The 21969-nt window shown below is 42.4% G+C and overlaps 2 protein-coding genes across 2 annotated transcripts in view; both read right to left on the reverse strand.

Annotated features, from left to right (window-relative positions):
- Positions 1 to 667: 667 nt before the first annotated feature.
- On the reverse strand, positions 668 to 5709 carry nme4 (NME/NM23 nucleoside diphosphate kinase 4). Its single transcript, XM_015945871.3, has 5 exons — positions 5175 to 5709; positions 2671 to 2801; positions 2498 to 2599; positions 2316 to 2428; positions 668 to 2219 (listed from the first exon to the last, which is right to left on the reverse strand). Exons 1-5 carry the CDS (start codon positions 5380 to 5382, stop codon positions 2081 to 2083), a joined length of 693 nt encoding a protein of 230 aa, XP_015801357.1. The 5' UTR covers positions 5383 to 5709; the 3' UTR covers positions 668 to 2080.
- A 3066-nt stretch (positions 5710 to 8775) lies between these two features.
- Positions 8776 to 21969, reverse strand: part of xpo6 (exportin 6) — a 32996-nt gene continuing 19802 nt past the window's right edge. Inside the window, exons 11-25 of the mRNA XM_015945865.3 lie at positions 21800 to 21908; positions 21511 to 21603; positions 20705 to 20774; positions 20457 to 20616; positions 17409 to 17501; positions 17099 to 17243; positions 14593 to 14742; positions 14309 to 14498; positions 14070 to 14225; positions 13869 to 13983; positions 13589 to 13760; positions 12417 to 12578; positions 12161 to 12259; positions 11505 to 11735; positions 8776 to 9385 (exon numbers count right to left, since the gene is read on the reverse strand). Coding sequence (XP_015801351.1) covers positions 9284 to 9385; positions 11505 to 11735; positions 12161 to 12259; positions 12417 to 12578; positions 13589 to 13760; positions 13869 to 13983; positions 14070 to 14225; positions 14309 to 14498; positions 14593 to 14742; positions 17099 to 17243; positions 17409 to 17501; positions 20457 to 20616; positions 20705 to 20774; positions 21511 to 21603; positions 21800 to 21908 — 2047 coding nt within the window. The 3' untranslated portion in view covers positions 8776 to 9283. The remainder of the gene's footprint in view (positions 9386 to 11504; positions 11736 to 12160; positions 12260 to 12416; positions 12579 to 13588; positions 13761 to 13868; positions 13984 to 14069; positions 14226 to 14308; positions 14499 to 14592; positions 14743 to 17098; positions 17244 to 17408; positions 17502 to 20456; positions 20617 to 20704; positions 20775 to 21510; positions 21604 to 21799; positions 21909 to 21969) is intronic.

Below are 21969 nucleotides of genomic sequence, written 5' to 3' on the forward strand. Positions count from 1 at the left end.
GAGGAAAGTTAGTCGTAACAAAACATTTTTTTTGTTTCACTCTGATCTGGTCTTGAAAAACATCTAAGATCCATTAACCAGTTTCAGAGAAGACCCAGTCAGTTGTGTTAGATTTAAAAAGATAATCAGAAAATAAAAGAACAGAAGTCAAAACACTTATAAAAATACTCATTCAGTTTGAGCAAATGGAAATAAATCAGCTTTATGTAGAAGTGTGCTGGGAACATGATGTTGCTTCAGCAGAAATAAAATAAATCTAGATGTTCTTGTGCAAACAATCAATATCCTGATGTTTTGACAACTATTTACTTTCTCAGAGGTAGTTTGTATTAAAAGTTGTGTGTGTGTGTGTGCGTGTGCGTGTGCTCGTGTGTGTGCAAGCGTGTATGTGTGTGTGTGTGCAAGCGTGCATGTGTGTGTGCGTGTGTGTGTGCAAGCGTGCATGTGTGTGTGCGCGCGTGCGTGTGTGTGTGTGTGTGTGTGTGTGTGTGTGTGCAAGCGTGCAAGTGTGTGTGTGCGTGTGTGTGTGTGTGTGTGTGTGTGTGTGTGTGTGTGCAAGCGTGCATGTGTGTGTGTGCGCGTGCGTGTGTGTGTGTGTGTGTGTGTGTGTGTGTGTGTGTGTGTGTGTGTGTGTGCAAGCGTGCATGTGTGTGTGCGCGTGCGTGTGTGTGTGTGTGTGTGCAAGTGTGTGTGTGTGTGTGTGTGTGTGTGTGTGTGTGTGTGTGTGTGTGTGTGTGTGTGTGTGTGTGTGTGTGTGTGTGTGTGTGTGCAAGTGTGCATGTGTGTGTGGGGATTGAGGGATGTTAAAGAATACCATGCTGTGTCTGGGACGATGTGTGTGTTTGTGCAAGGATGCTGCAGGTGATAAACATCTGTAGTGAAATGTCAGAAGTGTTAAATGTCTCTTTTGATTTTGAGATAAAGGCACGTTTGTTTAAACCTCATCTGATTTGTCAACCGGGAAAACCAAAGCTGTTTGTTTCTCGTGTTTTTGTGAATGTGGAACAACAGAATCTGATAAACCTGATAAGTCATGATGGTACCTGTTGATGTTTTCTGATGATGGGTGTATGTGTATACAATTGGAGCTTAAACTAATATTGCATTTTTGTCAGTAGTGTAACTTTCCTTGCTGTGTTTGGGATGCCAGCCAAGCTCCTGGACTAAATAAAAAAAAAGGCTAAAAATCATTGTTGTTGGTGGTGTAAAATTTAGAATAAAGCATTTGTGTAAATTGTTTGGATTGATTTGTTTCTTCTAGATTTTGAAGATAAGTGTTGTTTTGTTTCAAGATGGTTCCACTCATATTGGCTCATCAGTGGCTGATCGAAGCAGAAAAAGTTCCATAAAACTCTGATTTTAAAAGTTTATAGTGATGTGTGCAGAAGGTGTTTTTTACATCGTTTATTCTAGCAGAAACATCCTGATATTCCTGCTACCCGAAAGTACTAAAGCTGCTAATAATGTGTGCAAATATTTGTAAACAGCTCAGACATCAGAAAGTGTTCTCCGTGTAAGTTTTTATAAAATAATTTTTGTATGAACTACTATGCCTCTAAGTTGAGAGAAACATCGTTTGTGTACAACAAGATTGATGAGCTAACGGTTAGTCTGAATGCAGCCTAGCTGCTAGCCCCTCAACCCTGAAATTTGAAAATGGCATTTTCTCATCTTTGGTATGTTCTTACTGTGTTGCTTTTCCAACTGCATTGTTGGTTCTTCTTTAAAACACAGAAACCCTTTTCTGTGTTTTAAAAAAGAACCAACAATGCATGGCATTTTCTCATTCTGAGGCTGACCAGTAAAGCTTCTTCGAGCTATCTGCAACAGGTCACCTTTCCACAGAGACTCACTTGAAATTTTCTCCAAAAATCCCTTTAAAGCTGTTGCTAAGAAACACCAACGGTAAAGGATGGAAAGGTGTGTGTACCGCTAACATAGATTATTCCAAAAATCTCACATTACATCAAGTATTACGTTTACATTTTTGAGTGCAATTTTGAGGTCAGTTCTTTAGATGGATTACTGAACATCGCTCGTGTTTATCAGTCGCCACTGAAGGAGACGAATGTCTCAGGTCTCACTGCTTTTGACTGGCAGCATCTTCACTGGTGCTCATCTGGTCACAGCAGTCCCAGTCCAGGAGGTCTTTAGCTTCAAACCACAGCTGGATCTCCCTTTGAGCCCCCTCCAGCGAGTCACTGGCATGGACCACATTCCTTAAAGTGAACAGGTGTTTTTACTTAATCTCCAAGTCCTCTTAAGGGTTTTTATTTGTTTATGAACCATAGCAAGGTCACGTGACGTCAGGTTACCTGCTGACGTGAATGCTGAAGTCCCCTCTGACGGTTCCTGCCTGAGCCACGGTTGGGTTGGTGGGACCCACCATTGTCCGTGATGTTTGGACAACATTGTGTCCTTCCCACACCTAAAGACAAACGAACATGTGAAACTGATGAAACTACGTAAACCAAACAGCTGAGATAGAAGCCCTCACCATGACAACCACGGGTCCTGAGGTCATGTAACTCTGCAGACTGTGGAAGAAAGGCTTGGTCCTCAGCTCGCGGTAGTGCTCAGACAGCAGATCTTCAGATGCCTTCACAGAAGCAGCAGTTAGAGATCTGACAGCATTCACACCTCCCAAACACTCCCAAACACGTTATGTACCGTCATCATCTTCAGTCCAACTAACTTGAAACCTCGCTGCTCGAAGCGCTGAATGATCCGTCCAACAAGACGGCGCTGAACTCCGTCAGGCTTTACAGCGATCAGGGTCCGCTCCCTCGCATCTGGAAGAGCTGCAGCGAGGAAAGGAGACAGAAAGGACTTAGTACGCGGCTGGAGAGGGGCTCAAGGATTAAAACCCACCTACAGAGCCTCTAAATCACCTCAGGGGTTTTCTTTTTGTCTTTATATGAAATAAATTAAATATTTATATTTAACATAGACAGCTTTTCAGTTGACCTCTGCTGATTTTTGCTGACCTTGGGACACAGTTTAATTGTTCATACCTCTACCGATAAGTACGCAAACAGGTCTTAACTTTCATCACAGGTGATCGTCACAAACTGTAGTTTTCAAACCGTGTTTATTGAAACAATTTATTTAAATTTGACCTCAGACCAGTGGAGAATGCAACCTGCAACTCTATGGAATTTCGACCAAGAACACAAAGCTAACTAAGCCCACATGATCAGCCCTCCGCCACCATGCTGACTGTGGTAAACATCTATTCTCTGATGTCACATTTCTAAAAGACACTGACCCAGATGTTTTGTCTAGCTCAAACTTCCATGCTCATTTAGAAATGAAGATGCTCTTTTCTGCAACCCTTCCAACAACAAAACCAACTCAGTATCTCTCTAATGGTCCTGCGTGAACTTTAACCTTTGACCTGCTGACTGAGGTCTGTAGAGTCCGTTTCCTAACATTCAGTCTGACTTCAGGAAGGTGGGGGATTAAAAATGGATTCCTAAGAAGCTTCCTGAACTTTGTAGACTTGTGAATATTTTTCTCTGTGAAAGGATATTTTTGCTGATGGTCTGAAGAGTTTTACTGAAATGTTAGCTAAAATGAACTATCTTACACTAAGAGCTGAACAAGAAATACATCCAAATAATTATTCTATATTATACCAATCGTATTAATTAGCTTTATAATTATTAGAGAGCCTATAGCCTCCTCCCATTGCGGTGGGCTCACGGGTCCCCTGAGAAAAAAAAATTAAAATATGCACTTTCTTGGCATCAAAATGTGCCTTTAAAATGTTCAGACATCATATCATAAATCCATGATGCCTATCAAACGGGATCAGACCATAGCTTTTATCAGTCCAAAGACACCCATTCATTTATTTGGCAGTAGAGGACCCTTGAGGTAGATGGGCATGACTCAGGCTCCCCATAAGCATTATTCCCTAGTTGACTTGACTATTTATATTGAGTGAATACGCACTGAGTGTGGTGGGCTGATGGTGGCTCAGGGCTTAGGAGTTTACCCTGTGATCAGTGAGTTGCTGGTTCAAACCCAGGCTCCATCAGACAAGTCACCTTCCCTGCTTGCTGCTATGTTGGTTGGAGGGACCAGAGGCACCGCCTCCATCAGTGTGCCCCAGGCAGCTGTGGCTACAGTGGAGCTCATCACCATAGGTGGATGAAGGATTTAATAGAGCTTTTGGAGCTCTCGGACTCAGAAAAGCACTATACACAGAGCAGTCATGGTGAATTTTTTAATCATCCCCTGTCTCCTTCAAATTAAACTGTGCATGGCACTTCAAAATAAAAGCATTAAGAAGAAAATGTGTACATTTCAAAGAAACATGTTTAAAATGTGGCCTATGCAGATCCCAAAACTCTAGATGGATAAGAAGCAACAGCTGCTCCTTTAGCGTTATGTTAACACACACCTGTATGCTCCAGACGAGCAACCTGGCCAAACTCCTGCTTTTATGGTCGCACTGATGCTTACCTCTTCAGTCTGGGCTCTGTTCTTGGGGTGAATTCGCTTTTCTCTGGATTTAAAAGCAAACGTAAAATTGCTTTTTCTTCCGTCAAGTTACAAACCCCGGTCTAAGAAGTCTAACACATTTCTTTAACAACTGTATTTAATTAGATTTTTGTGATCATTTTACAAAGGCTCGTGTGTGTGTGTGTGTGTGTGTGTGTGTGTGTGTGTGTGTGTGTGTGTGTTCTAGCTGCAGCAGGAAGGAGCACATGAATGACTGCACGCGTTCTATTATGTACACACGAGACTCTTCACGAGAGGAAACGAGCCTGCAAGGAAAAGAACGAGGAGATGCGGGTTGGTAGTTTGAATCCACTGATTCTGGAGTGATTTGATCTTTGGCTGAGAGCAGAGCGCACGCGCCTCATGAGAGGTGGTGCCGCATCGCGGTCAGTCACATCATCAATATTTGCGCCTCGGTTCTGGTTCATGATCCTGTCTGTCTGTGTGTGTGTGTGTGTGTGTGTGTGTGTGTGTCCCTGTTCATAGAAAAAGTAAACTTTGCACTTCAGAGACATAAAGTCGTTTTATTTTGTGCCAAAAGTGCCATAAAACCAGCTTTTTAGAAACCAAATAAATCTACTTGAACTGACTTTTTTGTGAGTTTAAAACTAATTTCTCAGTCAGCTGTCCTGATCCACAAAGCTCATGCTGCTCAACCCACTTACTTGCTTTGCTTCTGTCCCAGACCAGTCCGCGTCCACATCGCTGCACGCTCGGAATCAGCCCAGATGGCAGACTGGAACCGGTTACTCGACTCTTCGAGTAGAACAGTTTAACTGAGTGTAAAAGCCGCTGCTGCAGCATGGCCGAGCTTTCCTCTGTCAGCTCTGTGCAGAGTGAAGTCAAACCTCCTAAAAAATACTCACAAGTCATGCCCCCTGTCCCTGTCCCTTGTGTCACTCACATCCAGACATTTAACTCCAGGGATGCCAAACGTTTCTGATCAGCTTTCAGCCATGTTTAAATCAGCTCTGATCAGAAGAGGCGTTAAGAGCTCGGAGCTTTTTTACCATCTGTCTGAAGTCAATCACATCCCCATTTATCAATCTTCTGTTTGTACTATCTGAAAGTTGTCATGTGACTGAGAATCAATCAGTTATCAGCTTCTTTCTGCTGTGCTTTAAGCTCTTAGAGAAACGAACACCACTAAGGCTAAATTAGATGTTAGATTAAAGATCAGAGATGATGTTCAAAGGTGATTTTTCAGCCATTCACACACTAAAAAGTCAGATTTGTCAACAAAGGAAATAATTAAGGCCAAAGCAGCCAAACATCAAAGCTGAGAAGTGCTGTCACATCTGTTGTTTCCTCTGGAATAATAAAATTAACATGACAGAAGATGGTTTTGCTTTATTAACCTGGAGTTTTGTTAGAGATCCCAGACAAGAGTCTGTATAAAATAGAATTTTTTGTTAACAAAGCTAAACACCCATAACTGAAACAAGAGTAAGCTAGAAACAAGAAGTGAACTCAATTTGCCTCCACCTGACGACCTGCAGACAAGAAAACTCACTTCCCTTCCAGGCTTCCATGCCTGCTATGGGAACCGAGCTGTTCTCAGCTCGGCACCATTCTTGAAACACCGATCTGTGGACCGGGGAGACCTTCGACCAAAGGCACCAACTGTACCATTGATGCTCTTTAACATGTCAAAAGTGTGCTTGTGGCCGTGACGCGTTGAACTATCTCCACTAACATCTGACACACAGATAATGCATTGGATTTTTCCAGCTTTGAAAAGTAACACTTATCTTGTTGCAGACTTCAAATTATATTTTGTTACATTCTGGTTTTGGTTCCAACTTTTAACCTCTTAATGTGATCATACAGGTCAGTTCTAACTGAGAACAAAAATGTTCTTTAATCTGTTTTTTAGCAGATTTGACTACCCCCTCCCCCTCCCCCTGAAAAGAAAGAAAAGACAGAAAACAATCTTTTATATAGCACATCTCAAGATAAAAATCACAAGATGCTTCACAAAAAAAAAAAAAGAAAAATTTCAAAAAAATGATTAGAAATATGCTGCAACAGGTACCACCAACTCCACCATCTCCCAACCACCTCCACTCAGCAGCAAATCTCCCCCTACCTCCAAATTTCACATTATTCAACAGCAGCATCCCAGGGAACCAGAGCACTACAGACCAGTTGCCTTGGCCTCCCATCTGATGAAGACCATGGGAAAAACTCTTCCTCACCCATCTACGTTCAGTTGCGAGTTCGGAAATAGACCCACTGCAATTTGCATATAAACCAAACATAGGGGTGGAGGATGCGCTCATCTACCTCCAGCACCAGGCGCGGACTCACCTCGAGATGCAAAAGAGCACTGTGAGAATCATGTTCTTCGACTTCAAGTTCCTCCAACACCATCCAGCCATGTCTACTGCAGCAGGAGATGAGGCGTGCAGGAGTGGACGAGCGTCTGACTGCTTGGACAACTACCTCACCAACAGGTCACAGTACGTGAGGCTGCACAACTGTACATCTGAGCTGGTTGTGTGCAGTACTGGAGCTCTGCAGAGTACGATGCTCTCTCCCTTTCGCTTCATCTTCTACACCTCGGACTTCACCTACACCAGCAGCTGTCACCTCCAGAGGTTCTCTGGTGACTCGGCCATTGTCGACCGTGTCTGAGGGGAATGACCTTGAGTACAGGTCAGTCATCAGGGACTTTGTGGACTGGTGTGAGCGTGACCACCTTCGCTTTAGCACCAGTAAAACAAAGGAAATGGTGACTGACTTCTATAGAAACACTCCCCCTCACTCACCATTAAACATCCAGGGAGCAGACGTTGAGGTGGTGGATACCTTTAAGTTCCTGGGTGTTCACCTCAACAGTAAACTGAACTGGTCCAACAACACAGATTCTCTGTATAAAAAGGGCCAAAGCTGCCTCCACCTCCTCAGGAGGCTGAGGTCCTTCGGAGTTAATTCCCAGCTGCTAAAATCCTTTTATCCCTCTGTGGTTGGCTCTGTTATCCACTCTGCTGGAGTCTGTTGGGATGCTGGCAGCTCTGACCAAGACAGGAAGAGACTGAACAAGGTTGCTCATAAAGCTAGCTTGGTTCTGGGCAGTCCACTGGATTCAGTTAAGGAGATGTGTGAAAGGAGGATGCTGGGGAAGATGACCAAATTGATTTGCCACTTGCTCGGAGGGCAGGAGGCCATCTGTCTGCATTGTTGGACTGTCTGGAGGTGTCCTGCTTTAAATCAAGATCAAGTAGGACAGGGCCTTCTCAGTGTGGAACAAGCTCCCCCTTACAGTGAAGCACGTGCCTTCTCTTCACGATTTTAAATCACGTCTTAAAACCCACTTTTATCTGCTAGCTTACCCCCAACCCCAACACTGGCTTTTATATTTTTATAATTTGTATCACAGTTTTTAATTGCTTTCGTCTGTTTTTCCTTTTACTGATTTTTATTCAATATGTTGTTTTTATTACTACTCTGCTTTTTCTGTCCTGTTCAGCTCCTTGGGCCTCCGCTAATGTGGTAGAAGGTGCTTTATAAATTAACAAAAAGAAAATTGAATTGACCTCCATCTAAAAAAATAATAAAAAACCTCCCACCCACTGTGGAGACCATGGACAGCTCCTTCAGAGGCAGAGACATCCCAGACGTAAAACCGAATGCTACCGTAGATCTTTCATCCCTTCTGCAGTTTAAGATGTACTGGCATCCTGGTACACTATAACATCAATGCAATACTTTGTATGTGTTAAATACCTTTAACAGATTGCTGGATGGCACAGCCTTTTATCCCAGGTGTGGCTCATTGGAGGGATTCAAGTCAGCTGTGCTCATCAGCAGCCTGGAGGAGAGGAGGAGGAGGGGCAGTCTGGTCTGATCACTGGGGCTGGGTGATCCTGGCTCCTGGATTACAGCAGCCATTACCGTGCTGCTGTAACTAGTGAATTTCCCCACTGTGGGATCAATAAAGTCTATTCTATTCTAGATTGGACATTTTAAGGCAAATGTTAAAGGAATCCAAAAACTAAATCTCTTAAACATTTATGAGGTCAGGTTGGTGACCATCACAGAAAACAAATGGATCAAAGCATTAGCATTTTGAGATCATTTAGGTGGATGGACCAGGAACACAAACACAACATGAGAAGTTTGATACTTCCAACATGTTCCAGGAAAATAAACAAATGCAGCTCCTTCAGTCCTTTTGTATGTCAGATTTCATGATATCAGACCAGTAGCTGTTGATCTTGTCAGTTTTCAGAAACAAACAAACAAACAAAAAAGACCCACATGTTTATTTAAAAATGCAGTTTATTAAGCAGATTTTTCTCATTTTCATCATGGAATGATATGAAAGATCTTAAGTTGAAAGTTCGTCTCCTTTGGAGATGAAAAAAAAAGGCAAAATTGAATAAAAGCAGAGATTTAAAAAACTCTAAATGAGTTGAAAGTGCTCAGTCCCAGCCCAGCTTGGTTTGTGGCGGCGTGGGAGGGAGGGCCTGGCTCAGACAGCTCCAGGTCTGGGCAGACACACGTTGCAGACCAGGTACACATTTCTCACCAGATCTTAACTGGCAAGACGATAAGGAGGACACGATTTTGAAAAAAAAAAAAAATGTGCCAACCTTTTACAGTAGAAACAAAAATAAAAACATCAGCAGCAGCAGCATGCTCACTCTCCAATCTCTCAAACCATGTGTAGCTCCGAGTGGAGTAAAGCTGAAGTGGAGGAGCGTTGGTCAGCACAGGCAGTCTCTAAAGATCTCCTCGGACACGGGGAGCGCTTCCAGCTGTCATGCTGCTATAGCTTGATGGTGCCGGTGGGCAAGCTACTATTACACAGTCTGTAGTAGCGAAGATCATTCACTAATCTCTGTACGCTTTGAGTGAAGGAAGGCAAGTCCTAGAGACAAGGAAAGGAAATGCATTCATTTCTCGGACTTGATGCAACAGAAGTGATGACAGACCTCCAACACATTTAGTCCCACTAATCAAGTAAAAACAGATGCTAGGAGTTTAAATAACCAACCATTTACTGTGCTGCCAGTGAATTCTACTTAATCATAGACAATACAACTAATCAATTCATTAATACATATTTATTAATAGAAAGCTGCATCCTATTTCTGTCACCAATGAAATAAAGCTTGAAAGAAGTCAATATTTTGCTAGTTGCTAATGAACATAGTAATAATCTTGCTCTGTTGTAGCTTTCAACGTCTTGTTCCCCAGATGCTCACAAAGGCAGTATGTTAATGCCGTCTCATTTAAAGCTGCAATGGCATATCTGCAGAACAAGCATTTAAATACAAACATGGTTCCAGAACTCTCACTCCTCAGGTCAGCCATCATCCCTAGGCCACGCCCCCCGATACAGCCACCGCGTTGCCAGAATAAAGGAGATAGCGCTAAACACCAGTCACCCTTTTCTAGGTCCAAACATCTTTTGTTGTCCGTGACTTCAAATGGTGCTTCTCTTTTTGGGGCTTGGGCAGTTTGTCCTGAAGTTCCAGCAACCGGTTGTTTATCCTTGATATTACCGAGTGGAGAACCTCTCACACCAGTGGTGTTCTGTTGGTACATGAGCGAGCGCGTAGTACTGTATGGAGGGCCCAGGGAAGTGCAGCTAATCGGTGAGACAGACAACCGGATGGTCCAATCTTTGGTTTTCAGACCGAGCCATGTTATTGGTTTGACACACATGAACTATGTTGTGCGGTCGTGCTTTTTTAATCTACGCCATTTGGCTAGAATTAAGCCTCTACGATCGAGAGCTCATCTGGAGTCTGTCATTCATGCCTTGGTCCTCTCTAGAAAGGACTACAGTAATGCTCTATGTGCCGGCCTAAGTCAGGGTGCGGTGGCCCGGTTAGTTAGTCCAAAACTCTGCCGCTAGGTTCCTGACAGGCACCACGCGCAGGGAGCACATTACTCCAGTACTGGATTCTCTGGACTGGCTCCCTGTGCACTTCAGGGTGAAATTCAAAGTGTTAACTTTGGTGTTTAAAGCTCTTCAGGGGACTGCTCCTCTGTACCTGGAGAGACTTTTGAACAGGCATGCTCCATCAAGAGCCCTCCGTTCAGCTGATAGGGAATTGTTGGTGGTTCCGTGTTCCCTGTGTAGGTCACGGGGGATCCCGCATTCTCAGTGTTGGCTCCGAGGCTGTGGAATGAACTGCCTTTAACCGTGCACCAGTCACCCTCTTTACTGATTGTTAAGTCCCGTCTGAAGATGCGTGTCAAAGTTATGGCTTTCCAACAGCAGATGTCGTAGTGTGGCTTCATTGTCCAGCACGTAATGTGGCCTTTTTATTGTGTTGAATGCTTTTTATGGTTGTTTTATAATGTTTTTACATGTGTTTCTTATTGCTTCTTGTATTGTTTAGCACCTTGGGCTTCCGATAAGGTTGCGGAAGGGCCTTTACAAATAAAGTGAAATGAAAATGAAATTGGCTGACATTTTTAGACAAATGCGAGAAAACAACTTCATTTAATCACAACAATATATTTTAGACTGATATATCGAGTCAATATTTGTCCTCACTAAAGCCGGTTTAAAGTCAGGTGCATCGTCGGGCAGCCCGATGCTGTTGCAGAATTTAAAGTTAATGTAGTTTTACTTTCACTAATAACATCTGCATAATGAACATCCTAAATTAACTTTATTTAGGTGTCTGACTTTAACACTGAGCAGTGGACAAAGTTCAGATTCAACAGTTAGTAAAGTTCAAAAACTGATTCAGCTTTAGAAATTTTGTGCAATTGATGTTATTAGTGACATTTAAGCGTAGAAATAAGGTGGGGAATGTCTAAATATTGGCCATGAATATCAGTCCATAAAAACCGGCAGGACCATGTCTCCTACATATTGGCATCGATATCGGCAATAGAAAAACTAATAGCGGCTGACCGCTAATCCCAACATTATGAATGTAGTTTCACTTCACAAAACTACAATCCACATCGGTTCACGAGGGTCTGAATGAAATCCCGCTGTTAGGAGCTCAAACATCAGTTCTTACCTGTTCAAGCTTGAAGTTGCGAGCGAGAACAGCTCTCTGATTGGTGTCCACACCGTGGCAGTTATTTAGGAACTCTGGCATGAAAACCGAGTAAAAAGCATCGAAGTCGACAGAGGCCATGTTGTAAATGGCGAGGGTGATTTCCTCCTGAAGGAGATCGTGGCTTTTGTGCAGAAGGACCTGCAGCAGCACGTTGATGAAGTGGAACAGCATGGAGGTCCTGAAAAGCTTCTGATGAACAAAGACAACAGAAATGTTTAGTAAATGGGCTTAAAACTTTGGAAAAGTTTGCATTAGTATCAGGAATCGTTCAGATTTTGACCATGATGTAGAAAATCTTTTTAGCTTTTACTATTTTTTCTTTATTCTGCTATGTGTGACTCAGCATTAAAACCCACATCAGGGTTTTTGCAGCATCATGCAAAAGGCCGTGACCACTTCAAGTGCAAATAAACAAATTAGGACTAATCAGACAGGCATGATGTTATTGCGTCTATTTCAGACATTAAGAAATGTCCATTATGTTGATTATTATCTGACATCAAAGCGTTTTATAAAGGAACTTGTCAAACTTTGTTGAACCCACTAAACTCTTGAACTTCATTGACCACATCTAGACGATACTGGTCTGTCCATTTAGCCCCAAGTGAACTTACTCTTGAATACAACTTGTGCTTGCTGTTTAGAGACTCCAAATATGACAGATTCTGCTTGAAGATGTTGAGGTCAGGCTGCAGGAACGACTGTCCAAAAGCCTGAAAACAGAACAAGTCAGAAAACAAAGCAGCTGCAAAAGCAAAAGGCCTGATTGGTTACTTGTAAAACATGTACAATAGACTTAGTGTATTTTGTTCACTCTTTTACTTTTAAACGTTAATTATTGACCTGAAAGCCAAAACCAAAGCGCGGTACCTGCATGGCAGCTGTGAACTGGGCCTCGTTCTCCATGGTGTCTTCAGCAGCTCCTCTTTGGACGCTTGTTAACACTGAGGTTTTGAAGAAGTACCTCCAGTTTTGGTGAAGTATTTGGTATAACAACTCAAACATTTCTGATTTGACATCTGGAGACGACCGCTGTGAGGCAAAACAACAGGAACAAACTATTAATAAGTTCATACTCATTAACTAATTAAACATTTTAATGAATTGTATTGAGTAGATGTTTCTCATTTACATAAAACACACACAAAAAAACCAACAAGGTCTTTTCAACTATAGGAAATGCTTGTTTCAGCTTCTGCGTGGTGGTTTTTGCTCCACAGTGACACCTACTGGTGAGGGAGTGCAGTCTAGGACTTTAGAATTAGATTTAAAGAGTATGTAAACCCCCAAATTACTTTTTTTGCTTATAAACTGTATAACTGGGTCTTAACAAATGCAATCTTTCTGTTCCATGTTTTTTGTCATGTTTGTGTAAACTTGATTAATCTAGAATCTACGTCTAAAAACGCCTTAGTGCTGCCCCCTGTGGGTTGAAAAGCGGCTACTGCATTTTAAACTTGTGATTGACCGGGGCGAGAACAATTTCACGTCATCGGTACAGTCTCCTCCCACTCCCCTCCCTCACAGGATGGAAACTCCCCACACTTGGCCATGCTACTCTCGGACTCCTAGCAAAGCCCACTTTCACAGCATTTTTCAAATCTTGACTGAGGTGGAGTTGGGTTTTCTGGTGGTGTGCAGCCCTCTAGCTGACATTTCTTGTAAAAACTGCAATTTAAATATTATTCACAATTATCTTCAAATGAAGCTTCAGCACAATATTCACAATATACAGTAAATTCTGTAAACATGACAGGAAATTACATCATATCATGTAAACATTAAATGCTATTAGTCTAATAATGCAAAAAGGAAACCTAGAGGTAAGAATTGCTTTCAGATGTATTTATTAAGAAAAAACATGCTTGGAGAGTTTCCTCTGTATAATTTTACTAAATGACTTCTCCTACGAAAACACAACTGAAGTGATTACATGTAACCGTATGAAGCCAGAACACAGGAAGGTTGTGTGATGTTGCAGATTCACACATGCTGATCACACCCAGGTGACAGGATGATAAAGGACAACGGCACCAACCCACCTCTGCCACTACTGGGTAAACCTGCTCCATGCACAGAGACAGGATGCTGGGTAGGAAGGGTTTGAAAGCTTGACCCGGTTCTTGCACCACAACCTGCAGGATCTTCAGAAACTTCTGCACCACTCTGCAGCCGGCGCTGCCTTCTTCTAAAATACTGGCTGCAAGCTGTTCCCTGAAGCAAAATAAGAGAGCATGATTCGGCATATCAGATGGAAGATTATGCCCCAGTATTGTTATAATAATAAATAAATACATAGAATAAATCAGAGTCCTCTCTTACCTTGTGAACATGCTGAGGAAAGTGTGGATGATCTGTGCAGTGAAGGCGACACCCATCTGGACTCTCAGTGCTTGGAACAACGTCAGGAAGAAGGCTAACATCTCATCTGTCACATCTGAGGACGAGAAGTGAAGATTAGTTTTGCATTCAAGTCCCTAATTTAGACTCAAGCTGGAGCGACAGACTCAACCATCAGCTGACCTGACTGCTGAATAAAAACTGGGAACAGGTTGAGCGACACTTGGACAGACTCCTGAAGACTTTGGTAGCAGATCTGTCGTGATTTGGTGGATTCACTAGAGATGCCGTCAACCAGATCTCTGAGCACAGGCAGGGTCTGCTGTATCACCGCTTTCACTGCAGCACGAACAAAAGACAGCATAAAGAAGAATTAAACAAAGTTGGCGTAAAACAAACAAACACATAAAAGGACAACTAACCGTTATCCAGAACAGGTTGCCGCGGCGATATATCCGCAGTTGCTCTTAAGATGCGGTATTCCCTTGTGAGAGCAGAGAGAAGGCTGGTGTGGCTGTTGGAGCGGGTCTGCCACTGCTGCTCAGTCTCCGGCAGGTTTGGCCATGGGAGCAGCAGCATGTTGGATAAAGCTCTACATACAAGTATGTGCGCCTGTGTGACAAGAAATATTTAAAAATACATGGTCACATAAATAAAAACAAACAAAAAACCCCCAAAAATAAAACAGATAAAAGCATCAGTCTACCTCTTGGGGAAGTCTGCTCCGGTGATTTTCTGTTGTAATCAGGTTGAAGATGTTCTGGACAGCTGGCAAAGTGACCAAGAACACCGGCCGCACCGTGGATGTTATGGAAACCATCAGATGGCACGAGGAGAGGAGCAACTTTTCTGGTACCTGCACATAAAAACACAAGTTAAATGTCAGACGATAAAAAATAAAGGATTCAGCATCTTGTTAATATTCCTATGAGAAGCCACTCAACCAACAGCACCGAGGACTCAAACATCTCACCGTGCTTCTGAAGGAGATGAAGGTTGTGGTTTAAGTTTGGGCAAGAGGCAGCAGACCTGTGTTGGAGCTGCTGTTGGTCAGAGAGCAGCCCCAGCTAAATAATCTTCATTTGATTTAGCATTAGCACCATTTATGAGCTTCAGCCTCAGTTGTAGGTCATCTCAGAGCTACGACAGAGGATGACGCGGTCCCACGCTCTGGTTCTGGCATTTTAAAAGAACAAATGCAGAGGGAACTGGAAAAGGGTTCTGTGGTTCAAATTAACCTTGTGTGTGTGTGTGTGTGTGTGTGTCACACACAGTAGCATCATTACAGCTAATTCACCTTAAACTGTATAACTTCACTTCAGCACGTTAACCAACACATGTCCAACCAGGAAGTGAAGAAAAGAACCAAAACAAACAAACATCTGCCAACACAAGTCGCAGGTTTGAAAAACTAGTGAACAGTTTCAACTTGAAACCTCCTCCTTACATCGTCGTTGCAACACAAAACTATCACCCGTCATCCGATCAGGTCTCATATTTAACACAGGATAAAAAAAGCCCAAATCATCATAATAATTCCTGAGAATTATAATCACATCTTTTCATTCGGGAGGAACACGAGACATAGATAATTGATTTAAGGACTAATGAGCTGCTGATGTTTGCTCTTCCTGCACATCATTTAGCCAGCCGAATGTCTTTGGTTTCCTCATTTCTCTTCTTGTTTCCTTTTCCTGCTAAGCAATGGTGTGTTTAAATGTTCACCACCAGCTAATGACATTTTAGTTTTATAACACTGATGTCTTTAGGTGACAGACCCATAAAACTGATTCTGACAAAGATTCAGCTGAGTAAAGAGTCAAAGTTGCCAAAAGACTCGAAACTCTGAATCTAGATGTTTTGTGTGATTCCCTGAAACTTTTTGTTTAAACTTTTACACCCAAACGAATGCCAACAACAAAGTTTCCAATCAAATGTGGAATATATCCAGTTGACAAATGACCAGAGACCTGCTCTGAATACAAATTTTAATGTGGACGCCTTTTGGTGCTGATCAGTGTCATCACGAAGCAGACACAATCGTAGACATATAGAATTCTTTGCGTCTATGATTTTATGTCTATGGCTGCTATAAGCTGACGTCTTTGCAAGGAGGCGGCGGCTGAGAGGACATGGCCACCGCATCTCCCGGTCACTTCCCCTCTCAGACATTTCCTGGAACTCCTGTAGTGGAAACACGACTAGTGATGTGCAAGAAAACATGCACATTTTCTTTTGGAGTCACGGTAAATCAATACAACACTTCAATGGGAGGGTTTACATGTGTCAGGGTCATAAAGGGCAAACCAAATGTTACATCTATAAAATGTTTCCCATCAAAAAGTTTTCTTTATTGTGCCTCAGTCTGTTCATAAATGATCCAAACTGTATCTGCTGTTGGGTCTGAAGTTATCACACGTTTCTCCCACTTTGATTCACAAAAGCCAAACTGAAGGAGGTCTCAGAATACAGAGAGAACTTGACAGTTTTGCTTGCTTTTAGCACCCTTTAGTGTCGGTTATTAATTCTCTGTGGTCAAACCAAAATGAAACCTATATTCTCGCTGTGCGTCGGACTTTTTAACACCTTAATCTAACAGCTGGTTTCTACAGAAGTGATTCATCACTAAATTAAACAGATGAGCTGTGTTCATGATCTAAAACGTGTAGTAAATGTGCCGGAAGCAGACTGCAGCAACAGGCAAGTCTAACAAGAGGCGGCCTGCTAGTCTGAAGTTGCAAGTGCAGTATTCTGGCCTCAAGATGCAGTGAGGTCTTCGTTAACCCTGTAAAGGGTCATTTTAGCACAGACTGGCAGAGAAAATTTATTTAAAATTATGAAAAAGTTGGAAAGTACGACTTTATATTGCAGTCGCTCACATGAGGAAACAAACAGCCCTCACAAACATTTCCAGACATTTTGCAAACGCAGTTTATAATTTGTGTTTAACCTTTGCAGCTCAGTGAGAAGATGGCTTCAGCCGTTCAGATGTGAACTGTAAAACCTGCATCCTTTTGTTAATGCACAAGTGAAATGTTTTAACAATAATTAATATTTAAGTAACCGGTTTATACTGTATAATGTAAAATCAGACCAGTTTAGATCCCTAATCTAAAAGTTTAGGGAATCTGAAACATTTCCTTGGTGAGCTTATGTTGAACTGCACCGCCATGACTGTCACCAGCATGCAGGTACAGAATGAAACAGTCTACCTTGGTTGTGATGAGCGGACTGCAAGCATCCACTGCAGAAGTGATGAGGTTAATGAACTGGCTCTGGTTGTGGCTGAGGGTTTCGCTGTAGAACTGTGCGAGCCAGTGAGAGTAGGCTTGTAAAGCAGCGAGGGCCTGAGCGTGTCTGTAACAAACACAAAACTATTCACCACCTGACACTGGTTCTTACGGTTACATTTTCCTCTGTTTCCACTCTTTCCTTCCTCTACACACAGAGTTTCGTAACCAAACAGCTTTTTGTCAAATAAACCTTTAGGATTTAATTTTTGTTTGGACATGGGATACTCACACGTCGATGAGGTCAGGCTTCAGCACAGAAGGCACAGCCGTCTCCAGGTCATACAGGCTGGTCTGAGAGCCATAGCAAGTCACTTCAACCAGCCTGGGAGAACAAATACTTGTTTTACTTCCTTCTTGCAACCACAGTGATCCAGTGTGATAAATACTTCTATCTTGGTTGTGACTTTCTTTACCGTCTGTAGGCATTTCTCTTTGTTTTTAACTATCATTCAGTCTCGGCTGACTGTGGGTTTAGCCTGAGTTGCTGCTGTCAACTCGGAGTATTGAGCTCCGTGTCGGACTAGAACTACATGGAGACAGATGATTTGTTCTAGCATTACCTGTCGCTCTGACAACAATCTGCTACTCACAGTCGCTAGGTCTCGTTTAAAGACGAGAGGAGACGGGGCTTTCTCTGTGGCGAGCCCCAAACTCTGGAATGAGTTAGTTTAGTTTAGTTTTATTTGTCATATGCAAGTTAGCACAGGGTCGACATTGCAATGAAATGTGTTTGACGAGCAGCGGTCTCTCAGCAGCATAATACAATAGAAAAAAAAGAAGGTATAATACAGTAAAAGCAAAATATTAGAGAGTCATGCTAAAAGTAAAAGCTTACTAAATAGATAAGTAAGTATAGATGACTAAATATAAATATATCTAAAAAAAAAAAGTGAGTAGTAACATTAAAATGAAGTAACCAGTGCAGATTAAATTTTACTTGTGGAGCTGCAGGGTAACATCTGTATCCTGTGTTGTGTGTGTTTAAGTGTGTGTTTAAGTGTGTGTTTAAGTGTAATGGTTGAGGTGTCATATGGCTTGGTGGTAGAAACTGTTTTTAAGTCTCGTAGTCCGAGCAGGCAGACTCCTGTAACGCCTGCCAGATGGTAACGGGGAGAACAGCTGATGCGCTGGGTGGCTGTGGTCCTTGATGATGCTGTGTGCTTTCCAGAGGCATCGCTGATGTGCATGCTTCACCATCAGCGACAGTTTTTACGATCAAGCTAAAGACTTTTTTATTTGATCTGGCCTTTACACAAGGCCGTTAGTCTGCTTGCGTGTTACATCCACCAGTTATGCCCGGAGGCCTGGAAGGCCCCGCCGTGTGGTTACAGCTCTGGTTCCGGGAGACGTTTGTTCAGGACCATGGACAGCACCGTACTAGAGCTCTGACGGACCACGGCTGTGCGTAGTTACCCGAAAGCCTGATTCATGCTTCTCCGTCTGCGTCAGTGCGGAGACACGCAACGTCCTTGCGGGCCTGCTGGAGAGCTACGCAAGAACGGACGGAGTCAAGCTCTCTTTTCTAAACATCCGTCAGTCGAGACGGACAACGCAAGCTTGTGATTGGTCAGGACGCTGCTGTTGTCTACAGCGCCGCCATCGCGCTCTCAAAAACATAAAGAGAGCCGAGGATAACAAGCGGTAGACACGGAGCAGCTTGAAGAATACCTCGCGAAAAAACTCTAAAAACATGAATGTTTAATTCCCCCGTGACTGGAGGAGTGAAACGATGCGCAGCAAGCGTTTTATTCGTGGACGGAAATGACAGGAAACGTGGGTTTAGAGGTGGCGAGTGCATGAAGAGGTGGAGGAGAATGAGAGACAAATTTGTCTGTGTTAAAAGTCTCTTATATACACAAAAAAACACAATATAAACACACTATCTTGGACCGATACATGACAGGATACCACAGAACAGCGTTACGCCCTCTGTGGTCCTGCCGGGCAATTGCTTTGCAACACTCTCCAGGAGACGGAGAAGAATGAGAGCAAAACGCTTCCGTCAATCCGTGCGTGTCTGTCCCTTGCAGAGCTGACGGAGAAGCATGAATAAGGCTTAATGAGGATGCCAACAAAAGCAGATGTGGAGGCTGGACTGGTAAACTGAGAGGAGACGAGAACTGAGGAAGGAGAGTACCTTCTGGGAGACGGATCGGATTAACTGGATACGGGTGGAGTTACAAGTTGACCTGAACCCTGACGGGACTCCAACGCTCATCCCTGAGCTGAACGGGAAGCCCCCTGTTTCCTGTGTGTGGCAACGACACCCCCAGAGAAAAGTTTCATGATGATGAGTATTTGCTTTCCTGGGTTCTAATGGAATGTGTTAGGGATTATGGGTTTTTTTATGTGTGATACTGCTGACTGGTTTTAAGCCCCGGCTGTGTGCTGGTGGACTGAGCTAAATAACTCCCAGTGTCGTATCTCTCGCTCATTTGATATATATTTAAAAAAACCATGTGGTGTTCTGACCGTGGTTGGTTTTAAGGAAAGTTCTCTCTCTCGTGGATTTTAAAAGGACACAGTGTTTTGAGGTCGTGCTTCCTTCTCCCCTTTGGTTTAGCCGTTTTAGTTACCTTAAGCTCCTGCCTGTTGATTTCTGTTCATTAAAAGACTGTTTATTGTTTACTAACTGTTTGACCCTTCCCCTGAGTTTCAGGCAGATTTTTGGTTGTTCCCTCACCGGGTGCGTACGCAGGAGACCCGCCGGAAGAGATTAAAAATAAAAACAGTTTAAATGACCTTAACTGAGTTGCTTTGTGTTATGTTTCAACCCCATACCCTCCTGGACTTGAGGGGGTTGTAGCATTGTGTTTCTTTTTAATTGTGATTTGTATGTCGTTTTTACCGTTTTTATTCTGTTTAATCCTCGTCTCATTAATCACTGATATATGTCAGTACAGCGCTTTGTTGTCACCCCTGTGCCTGAAAGGTGCTTTAGAAATAAAGATTGAGTTGAGAAAAACTGAAAGAGAAAAGTTTGTTTCGGCAAATTAGATTTGTAGAGTTGAACGTAGCTCTACCTTTTCGATCAGGTTAAATAGCAGATTTATTACAAGTGTCTGTTGCAGTTTAAAAAACCGTCCACACTGCAGACATTTTTGCTGTCCTGAGGCAAAATGTTAGCTTTGCATTAGCCTGAGAGCTAACAGCTACATGTTATTGTGTCTGAATCTCCACCTGTCCGATTCCAGATCCTACCAAAATGACGGGATCAGATTGAAGCATCCCTAATTTTAAACACACAGAAGTGTTGAGGTGTAATCAGACCACTGACCTCTCCACCACGGCCAGAGCATCGCTGAAACGTGCAGCAAAAACCTCTCCTATGAAATGTTCAGCCAAGCGCCCGACAGCTTGAAGCAACGAGCTGAGATCCCTGAGAGAACAGTGAAGGCGACGACAGTCGTTCTCCGCTGTGATGTTGAGTCTCCGACCTACAACACAAAACCAAAAAAAATATCACGAAACACTCAAATCAGACGTATAGAATTGATTCATGAGCATCTCTTTGCATGGACTTACTTGAACTGGTGGTGACTACAAACTGACGCAAACCCAAATAAACGTCCAAGTTTTCTTGGAGCACTGGAAACTTGAAACAAAGGAGACGAGAACACAAATGAGAACCAAAAACCTTTAAATGATCAAAATCAATAGAAAGATTTGTTTTTTTTAGATGCTCTCATCTCATTTGGGTAGAGACGCATCAAACTCAGCAGATAAAAAACACATGATGAGGACCGCGAGGAATTAAAAGAAGAAAGAAACAAAACTGTCCTAAAACTTCAAAGCTGTGGAGCAACATGTGTCTGAAGACGAGTGTGATCTTAGAGGAAGTGGGTTCAAACAGGAACCAATTCGGAGTTGACAGATGTTCCGTGTTTTGAAAGTTACGATGAGAAATCCACTTTAGTCTTGGATGTGTTTAGACTAGTCGTTACATCAGCTACAACAAAAAAACTCTCAAAAACGAGGCTGGTCAGGCAGCTATAAACAAAAAACAATAACTTTAACGAGAAAACAAACATCAAAAAGGCCCAAAAGTGTCTTTAATGAAACCAAATCAACATAAAAAACGTAAGAATGTACAAATTTAGTTTCACACCATCTGAAGCTGGTTTTAGTCTTTACTAATGATAAAGCTGGAGGATGTTTTCATACCAAGATAAAATAAACAAAGTTAATTAAATTTTTTTTACACTTTGATGGTTAAAATGCATTAAGCAAAATGAACCATTTTTCAAAATAAAAGGTTCAAGAACTATAAGTAATCTTTACATTTTTACTGAAGCTTATCAATAAGCTTATGGAATGAATTAGTATCTTACCAGAGTAGAGAATGCATGGGATGGGAGCAGCTCCATCACCTTGGCAACCACCTCCAGACTCTGACGTAGGTACCTTTGCCACTCAGTCTGTTGCTAGTTACCAAAAGAAGGATAATATTCATGCTTTGCAGTGATGGGTGCGCCTCTTTTGAATCCATCAGTTATAAAATAGTTATCTAAAATAACTGTAAACACTGTTTTAAACTAAGTGTTGTAATATGGTGAATTATCTTTAAGATACAATGAAGAAATTATAATTTTTTAATTATTTTAGGTAAATGGTTCTTACATCATCATCCAGAGTCTCATCATCCAGCTCCTCCAACTGGGCTTGGTTGTATCTGAACTGAATGCGATTCAGAACTTCTCTCAAAAGAAGAACCAAGGCATCTTTGTACCTGTTCAACCACGAATGGTCATTTCACACAAAACAACAACAACAAAAACACAACAGCTATG

Source organism: Nothobranchius furzeri, chromosome 12 (assembly GCF_043380555.1).
Source record: "Nothobranchius furzeri strain GRZ-AD chromosome 12, NfurGRZ-RIMD1, whole genome shotgun sequence".
NCBI classification, from domain to species: Eukaryota; Metazoa; Chordata; class Actinopteri; order Cyprinodontiformes; family Nothobranchiidae; genus Nothobranchius; species Nothobranchius furzeri.

Bases quoted from the DNA above. Each gene is read 5' to 3' on its own strand.
- nme4 (XM_015945871.3), bottom strand. From the start codon at position 5,382: ATGACTTGTGAGTATTTTTTAGGAGGTTTGACTTCACTCTGCACAGAG. The intron at 2,600-2,670 runs GTACATAACGTG...GCTTCTGTGAAG, and splicing joins TTGGACTGAAGATGATGACG to GCATCTGAAGATCTGCTGTC. The intron at 2,220-2,315 runs GTAACCTGACGT...GTTCACTTTAAG, and splicing joins TTCAGCATTCACGTCAGCAG to GAATGTGGTCCATGCCAGTG.